Here is an 8,913-nt window from a genome sequence, read left to right as displayed (position 1 = left end):
GAAAGAGAAGGGGATCAATGGGAAGAGTGAGGCCAGGTGGCCAGCAAGGATAGAGGGACTGGGAAACCAAGGGGAGAGGTGGATTGGGACACCACAAGGGAAGGTGTTTTGCTGATCAGTATGAGATTGAGGGGAAGCCGGACGGGCCTCAGGCTGAAGGGCCGTTGCGGGGGGTGGGGGGGCGCTGTCCCGCTTCCGCCCGAACGGCAGGCGGAAACGTTTGTGTGGGGCCCGGCGGAGTGTCCGTTCCGGGGGGCTCGATGTGAGTGTGACACCGGCGCCATGGCGGTTCTTCTCACGGGGCCTGGCGGTTACTAACAGCACCGGCCGGGCAGGTAACGACGAGCCTTCCTCCTCGGGGGTGACCGGGCAGGGAGAGGGTGTAACTAATGTGCCAGGACGGATAGAGAGTTTCTAACCTCCCCGCGTCTTCCTGAAGTGAAGCGGCTGGTGCTAGTGGGCTCCGAATCTGATACAGTGACCCACAGTGAGGTGATAGACTTCTTTATGAATAGGCTACAGATTTGCTGAGAACAAACCCAGCAGAGAGGACATCTGCTTTTTACACTGACATCACAGCTGTCCTGCTAACCCTGTATGTGGTTTCGTTGAGCCTGCTACAGCATGTCAGACACTGAGGCCTTACCCTCCCCCCCCCTCCCCCTCCCCCTCCCCCCTCCCCCCGCCCTCCCCCCCCCCTCCCTCTCCCCCCCTCCCCCCCCTCCCTCTCCCCCCCTCCCCCCCCCTCCCTCTCCCCCCTCCCTCCCCCCTCCCCCCCTCCCCCCCTCTCCTCCCCCCCTCTCCCCCCCCCTCACCCCCCCTCCCCTCCCCCTCACTCCCCCTCTCCCCCCCTCCCCCCTCTCCCCCCCATCCCATCGCCCTCTCCCCCCATCCCATCGCCCTCTCCCCCCTCATCCCATCGCCCTCTCCCCCCATCCCATCGCCCTCTCCCCCCCCATCCCATCGCCCTCTCCTCCCCCCCATCCCATCGCCCCTCTCTCCCCCCCCATCCCATCGCCCTCTCCCCCCCCCATCCCATCGCCCTCATCCCCCCCCATCCCATCGCCCTCTCCCCCCCATCCCATCGCCCTCTCCCCCCCCATCCCATCGCCCTCTCCCCCCCATCCCATCGCCCTCATCCCCCCCCATCCCATCGCCCTCTCCCCCCCCATCCCATCGCCCTCATCCCCCTCCTCCTCCCCCCATCCCATCGCCCTCTCCCCCCCCATCCCATCGCCCCTCTCCCCCCCCCATCCCATCGCCCTCTCTCCCCCCCCATCCCCATCGCCCTCTCCCCCCCCATCCCATCGCCCTCTCCCCCTCCCATCCCATCGCCCTCTCCCCCCTCCCCATCCCATCGCCCTCTTCCCCCCCCATCCCATCGCCCTCTTCCCCCCCCATCCCATCGCCCTCTTCCACCCCCCATCCATCGCCCTCTTCCCCCCCCCATCCCATCGCCCTCTTTCCCCCCCCATGCCCATCGCCCTCATCCCCATCCCCCTCTCCGATGAAGGGTCTAGGCGCCGAAACGTCAGCTTTTGTGATCCTGAGATGCTGCTGGGCCTGCTGTTGTTCATCCAGCTCCACACTTTGTTATCTTAACTGAGGCCTTGTGTCTTCTGTTCATAGTCCTTCAACAAATGCATCAGGGAGCATCCTAATCAGTAGATGCTGGTGCTGCACATGATCTGTTACATGTTCAATAACATCTATGTCCTTTCCAGGCCTCTATCAGATTGATACCAAAGGTTCTCCCTGCTGGACTAAAGACGTATGAGCTTCCTCCTCGTTATGATGGTGAGACGGAAGAAATTTTTACGCTGTGTGCAATGCTTCCGCGCAGGGTTGTAGTGAGACCTGATGGGAAGCAGGATAAACATTTGCTCTTGATCGGTTGCTAATGATAATGGTGTCATCCCAGTGGCTCGGTTAGTAAGTGCACCACATGGTTATTATTTCACATCAAATGAGTTGCATGTTTAACAGTTTAAAGGTTGAAGTTGAGGTGCTGTTACAATGTAGGGTGGGAGTTCTCACCCTTTTTTTTCCTGCATCTGAGATGTCCCCTTAGCTTTGAAAAATATCACAGGACCTGTCTAATACTTGTATGTTTTTGTACTAAAGTTCATTACACAACAAAGCACATTTTGTGAAAGAAGGCACAGACTTTTCAATATAAATCTTTGCTGGGGCACGGTGAGATGCTGAGATGGTCTGACTGAAGACTGAGAGTTTCTTTTTTTAGATGTGATCATCCCAGAGAAGCCCAAACTAAAATTCTTCAATAAAGTCCCTAACTACAAGAAACCCAGGCGGTGGATGAAAAGGCTGGGAGACATCCGTGGGCCAGCAACACGGGCTAATACACTCACAAGGGGAGAGTGTGGCATTGTAGTAAGTATCTGCATTTTCCCAACTCGGAGACTGCTGAGGTTGTTAAACTTTTATTTAAGTGAATAAACAAAAATCAGTTTGATTATTGCAGTTAAGACTCCCCATTATAATTTCACTCTCTGCCTATTGGGCCCTTGGGCATCAATCATGGTGAGAATGTGGAGGCAGGTTCATTGGATGTTTATTTCTATCCAAACAATGTGCACGGACATGTGGAAAAGGCAGGAGCTTGGCACTAGGTAGTGAGGCGCATTTGAAAAGCTCGGGTAGGCTCCCTGGGCCAAATGGCTCTCTTCTGTGCTGTAACAATTCTGTGAATCTCTGGGCATCTGCACATCAGCTCAGTTGTGAGCACTCAATCGTATGACTTCACTTGCCCAATGAAGAGATGTCATACTACAGATTTGGACATCTATATTGCACAGCTTGATTCCCCAGGGTCAGATGGGCATCCACAGCAGGCGTGGAATTGCCTTTCCTGTTCCTTCTCCCAGTATCTCGGTGGTTATTTCTTGACCCTGCCTAAACTGAAATTAACAAAGCATCTTGGGAAGATGTCGGGGAACTTCCAAGATAACAGTAAATCATATAGAAGTGTCTGGGGCAAGGATGTTTTACACATAGGTGAGGAACGGGGTGTGCTCTGAATCAAAGGCACCTTTGTTCCCTTCATGTAAGCTGCAGTGTTACGTCTAAACAAAGGTTTTGTAATGAGCAGTGGGCTGCTAATACTGGCTGTAGAATCATAGAATCCCCACAGTGTGGAAACAGGCCCTTCGGCCCAACAACACAACACTGAATCTTGGAACATCCCGCCCAGACCCATTTCCCTTATAACCCACCTAATCTACACTTCCCTGAACACTATGGGCAATTTCCCATGACCAATCCACCTAACCTGCACATCTTTGGGCTGTGGGGGGAAACCGGAGCACCCGGAGGAAACCCACACAGACACAGGGAGAATGTGCAAACTCCACACAGTCACCTGAGGCTAGAATCCAATCCAGGTCCCTGGTGCTGTGAGGCAGCAGTGTTAACCACTGAGCCACTCTAGCAATTGATTATAGTGGAGAGTGTGGACTGTGTTCAAACTGTAAATTTTGGGTGAGTATGGAACATGGATATGCCTTGATTCAACCTGAGCTGCAAAAAATGATGTCTGTTAGATCACTGTGGGAAGATTATCAGTTCTGGGATTGTAACTTTACAGTGCATATTAATGACATGTAGGAAGGAGGTGGATGTACTCTAGCCACGTTTGCAGATGACGCAAAAATAGATGTAACAGCATGTTGAGAGGAAAAATAGTTCAGTTTACAGATAGTAAAGAAACAGTTTAACAAATAAAGAGCAAGAGATATTGATAGGTGAAGTAAGTGGCAAAACTTGACAAATGGTATATAATGTGGAAAATTGTGAAATTGTTCAGTTTGGAAGAGAGGACAAAAGAATAGGGTGCTATTTAAATAGAGAGAAACTGCAGAAAGCTGCTACACAAAAGGACGTGGGGATGCTTGTGCATGAAACACAGAAAGCTAGCGCACAAGTGCAGCAGGTAATCCAGAACACTAACCGAAGATTAGCCCTTACTCCAAGGGAGTTGGAGTATGAGTAAGAAAATCATATTACAACTGTGTGTTGGTGAAACCACATCTGGAGTACTGTGAACTGTTTTGGACTCCTTATCTGAAGGAAAGATATTTCATTGGAAGCAGTTCAGAGAAAGTTCACTAGGATGATACCTGGTAGGGAGGGATTGCTTAAGAGCAAAGGCTAAACGGGGATCGCACTTACTGGAGTTTAGAAGAATGAGAGGTAATCTTATTGAAACATATAGGATTCTTAATGTGTGTTGATATGGTAAACACTGAGAGGATGTTCACCCTTCATGGGAGAGCCCAGGACCAGAAGGTATTGATTCAGAATAAAGGGACACCAATTTAAGATTGAGATGAGGAAGAATTTTTCTGTAAGAAGGTGGACAGTCTTGGCAACTCCTTGCCATAGTGTGAGTCCTTGAGTATACTTAAATCTATCAATCTCAGCCTTTTGATTAGTTGGGGAATCAAGGCTTACGGGGAAAAGGCAGGAAAGTGGATGTGAAGAACGTCAGATCAGCTACAGTTTCGTGGAATGGCACAGCAGGCCTCTGAAGCAAAATCTGAATGAGTTGACTCTGAGCTAGTGAGAATTGCAGATGCTGGAGGCAGAGATAAGTGTGTGGAACTGGAGGAACACAGCAGGCCAGGCAGCATCAGAGGAGCAAGAAAGGTGACGTTTTGGTTTGGGCCTTGTGTATCACCGTTCAATCTAGAAAATGTAGCAGTAATGAAACAAACCAAACTGTGTCAAAAACCAGCTTTAATGCCAATATTACATTAATTTTCACCTTTCTGTTTCCCCTTTCTCCCTAAACTCCTCCCTTCACCCAACTTCTCCATCCTCTCCTGCTGCCCCCTCCATCTCTTCTACATTACTATTCCGTCCCACTTCCTATGCTTTCACCTCTCTGTTCCCATTCTCCTACCCTCTGCCCCCTTTCTCCCAGGCTCTTGGAGGTGGTTATCTTCACTGGGGTCACTTTGAGATGATGCGCCTCACTATTAACCGGCGAATGGATGCCAAAAACATGTTTGCTCGCTGGCGTGTAAATGCTCCATATAAACCCATTACTCGCAAAGGGTTAGGTCAGAGAATGGGTGGTGGGAAAGGAGCCATTGATCACTATGTCACTCCGGTTAAATATGGCCGGATTATTGTAGAGTTTGGAGGTCGGTGTTCGTTTGAGGAAGTGGAACCATTTTTGTCAGAAGTTGCAAAAAAACTGCCCTTTCCTGCCAAGGCAGTCAGCAAGAAAGCTTTGGAGGACATGTGGAACAAAGATGAGCAAAAGGCCAGAAACAACCAGAATCCATGGACTTTTGCAAGAATTGCAACAATGAACATGATGGGGATTCGCAAAGTGTTGAGTCCATTTGACTTAAAGTATCATGGTAAATTCTACGGGAAATCACGCGTACCTAATCGTGTGTGAAGATTAAAATATGTGACAGAATGTTCTCTGTTTTAATCTGTTTATTTTGATTCAGTGTGGGATATTGTATCAGAACACGTTTTAAACACTTCCAATCTGCAAGCAGGGTGCATCCTTGGATTGGAAGGATCATGCCAAGGAGTTGGAGAGTTCTAGATTCAGTCTTATCAAGGGAATGTTGAAGGTGTTGTCTTTTGGATGATAACCTGAGGTTTAGTTAGCTCAACATCCTTAATCCTCTTGCTGCATTCAAAGCCCTCTTCCTGTCCTGTGCCCATTCACTTCCTTCAACACAATCTGCAGTGGTGGGACTTGAACCTAGGACCCCGGAACATTACCTGGGTCTCTAGATTAACAGTCTAGTGATAATACTACTCTTGTAGATAGCTTTACAGTTTTAAAACTAATCTCTTTCCCTTTTCTCACCACCTGTCCCTAACAAGTTCCAATTTAATTTTTTCCTTTTTTTAAACCGTGGTGATATATTTCTCCGACATCTCTCTGAACTCTGACTTTGTAAAGCCCTCACCACACTGTAGTATGGCTACGTATAAAATAGGAGATTCTCTTTCATGTGTTGAATATTTTGAACACATGCATACTTGCAAACATATATGGAGATATCAAATCAAAAAGAATAAATAGATTATTCAGTTAGCAACAGCTTACTTGTGAAATAACTGAGAGACATAATTTTTGTCAGTGTCTTTACTTGTAAGATGGAGTCATCTGTCTGAATTTCCTTTAAGAATAATTGGCATTTCAAGAATTTAAATTCCTTCAAAAGTCACCTGAGAAATATTTCTGAAATGTACTTGCTGATTTGCAGTTTTTGACAAAAGAAAGTTAATTATACAGAGCACAAAATGAATTTTTCCTGGCTTTTCCTTTGTAGCCTGAAGTTAGGGGTTTCAGTATCATAACTGGATGTTGTATGAAGGAACTAACTGACAGCTATTTCAAAATGGTTTGGTTACTAGGTAGTTGGATTCAGCACTGTGCCATTCATGTGACCAAGCTTTTTCTGTGGTGGAGCGTATGCTGTAAAGCGAGGTAACAGTTACCATCAAGACAAAAGCTTGTGTTGCAAATAATCAGCTATCTATGATGCCCCTCAAGTTGTGTGGAGTAATTAACATCCCTTTCCAGGACAGGGATAACTTGTGGTTCTTTTTGCAGTGGCTCATCTCTGTAATAATTTATAACACAACAATTAACATTCCAGTCCCCATCAGGAGGCACATGAGATGTTCTTTGGCTGACTTTAACTTCTGAGAAGTTTTTGGAAGATTACTACTAAGTCCAGTCGTGTGATTCTGGTCACCATCTTTACTGGGCTGTCCCATGTGTTTTCAAACCAATCACTAAATATACCAAGAATATGTATTAAAGTTGGATGTTTTAATTCATTCATGCCAATAAAGGTGAGTGAGAGTTTGTTAGCCACTGTTTAATTTGCACTTGTGTTTACACTTTACACATAGCTAGAATATCATCTCACTGCTCCTGTATGTCATTGCTATGTAGCCTTGGAAACATTATCTAAAGATACAGCATTAATTTTTTACACAGGCTGATAGTACCCAGCTATACCTCATCAACATGTACCTTGACTCCTTCATGACTGTTGAATTATTTCTGTTGATCATTCAGTACTGGATGTGCAGAAATTACCTCCATTTAAATAAAGTCATTGCTTTTAGTCCCTTCTTGAAACCAACCCCTAATTACTAATTGCATACTTCATCCTGACAAACATCTGAGGCTAATCTAAGACAGTTTGTAACCTTGTGATCAGAGATAATGGTAACTGCAGATGCTGGAGAATCCAAGATAATAAAGTGTGAAGCTGGATGGACACAGCAGGCCGAGCAGCATCTCAGGAACACAAAAGCTGACGTTTCAGGCCTAGACCCTTCGTCAGAAAGGGCCCACGGCGGAAACATCAGTTGTGTATTTGTCTCAACACTAAGAAAACCTATTACCACTTGTGACAGCACGTTACTTTGCCCTTAGCTCATTGCTGCTGAAAATCTCATCTATACCTCTGGAGTTGATTGTTAAAACGCAGGTGCCCAGGCTTTACCGTATCAACACAAGATGTACATCGCATCATCGTTTGCTGACCTACGTTGGTTCCCAGTTAACCCTGATTTAAAAATTTTCATCCTTATTTCCTGTGCCTTCCATGACCTTGCCCCTCTTAATCTGTCATCTTCAGTCCTCAATTTCTGCGACAACTGTGTTCATGAAATTCTCTCTTGACCATCCCTGATGTTAGTTGCTCCACCACAAGTGCATATGTCATCATCCTGCCTGGGTCACAAAACTGTGGAATTCCCTAACAAATCTCTACATATCTTTTCATTATTTAGGATGCTCTTTAAAACATACCTCCTCCCAAGCCTTTAGCCATCTCCTATTTATGCGAGCCTGTGCTTTTTTACTTTGTAGTGTTCTTGATAACTGCCTTGGAAGTTTTATGGTGATTAAACTCTCTTCATCGATTGTAGGTTGTTTGCAAACTTACACTAAATCAAATTGAAGAACTTCTGAAAAATCAGTTCTTTAAATAAACTGAAAACTAGTGGTTAAATCAGACCCATTGCACTGTTTTTCCAAGCTAGGTTTTATCTCTTAAAGTAAAACAAGGCAGTTTGCTTTGGTTTCTATCTGAAGCACCTGGCCATAACCCTCTTGCACAATGCAGTGCAGGGTTCCAAGCGAAATATGAGATGCTGTTACTTCATCTTTTGGGTGGCGTCATTGTGGCACTGCAGGAGGCCCAGGATGGACATGTCATCTGCGGAGTTGGGTGGGAGGGGGGCGGAGTTGAAATGGTTCGCGACTGGGGAGGTGTAGTTTTTTGTTGCGAAGTGAGCATAGGTGTTCTGCAAAGCGGTCCCCAAGCCTCCACTTGGTTTCCCTGATGTAGAGGAAGCCACACCAGGTACAGCGGATGCAGTACATCACAGTAACAGATGTGCAGGTGAACATCTGTTTGATGTGAAAAGTCTTCTTAGGCCCTGGGATGGAGGTGAGGGGCAGGTATAGCACTTGCTTCTGCTGCAGGGAAAAGTGCCGGGGGTGATTAGATTAGATTACCTACAGTGTGGAAACAGGCCCTTCAGCCCAACAAGTCCACACCGCCCCTGGAAGCATCCCACCCAGTCCAATCCCCCTATAACCCACACACTCCTGAAAACTACAGGCAATTTAGCATGGCCAATCCACCTAGCCTGCACATCTTTGGACTGTGGGAGGAAATCGGAGCACCCGGAGAAAACCCACGCAGACACAGGGAGAATGTGCAAACTCCGCACAGATAGTTGCCCGAGGCTGGAATTGAACACGGGTCCCTAGTGCTGTGAGGCTGCAGTGCTAACCACTGAGCCACCGTGCCGCCCTGGTGCTGCAGGGGAGCGAGGAGTGGACAAGGGAGTCACAGAGAGAATGGTCCCTCCGGAAAACACATAAGGGTG

General features: G+C 47.2%; 1 protein-coding gene across 3 annotated transcripts; it reads left to right on the top strand.

The window, feature by feature from the left end:
• The first annotated feature begins 217 nt into the window (after nucleotides 1-217).
• Nucleotides 218-5,452, top strand: mrpl16 (mitochondrial ribosomal protein L16). Of its 3 annotated transcripts, none has more exons than XM_048553649.2 (4): nucleotides 218-335; nucleotides 1,725-1,797; nucleotides 2,246-2,394; nucleotides 4,946-5,452. In XM_048553649.2, the coding sequence occupies exons 3-4, from the start codon at nucleotides 2,320-2,322 to the stop codon at nucleotides 5,429-5,431; spliced, it is 561 nt and encodes a 186-aa protein (XP_048409606.2). In that variant the 5' UTR covers nucleotides 218-335; nucleotides 1,725-1,797; nucleotides 2,246-2,319; the 3' UTR covers nucleotides 5,432-5,452. The 3 variants fall into 3 exon arrangements, with proteins under 3 accessions (XP_048409606.2, XP_059509469.1, XP_048409605.1); XM_059653486.1 differs by lacking the exon at nucleotides 218-335 and adding an exon at nucleotides 374-492; XM_048553648.2 differs by lacking the exons at nucleotides 218-335; nucleotides 1,725-1,797 and adding an exon at nucleotides 1,804-1,928.
• The last annotated feature ends 3,461 nt before the right edge of the window (nucleotides 5,453-8,913 follow it).

Source organism: Stegostoma tigrinum, chromosome 21, assembly GCF_030684315.1.
Source record: "Stegostoma tigrinum isolate sSteTig4 chromosome 21, sSteTig4.hap1, whole genome shotgun sequence".
NCBI classification, from domain to species: domain Eukaryota; kingdom Metazoa; phylum Chordata; class Chondrichthyes; order Orectolobiformes; family Stegostomatidae; genus Stegostoma; species Stegostoma tigrinum.
The sequence above is the reverse complement of the archived record's forward strand: the minus strand, read 5'-3'. Positions and strand labels throughout refer to the sequence as shown.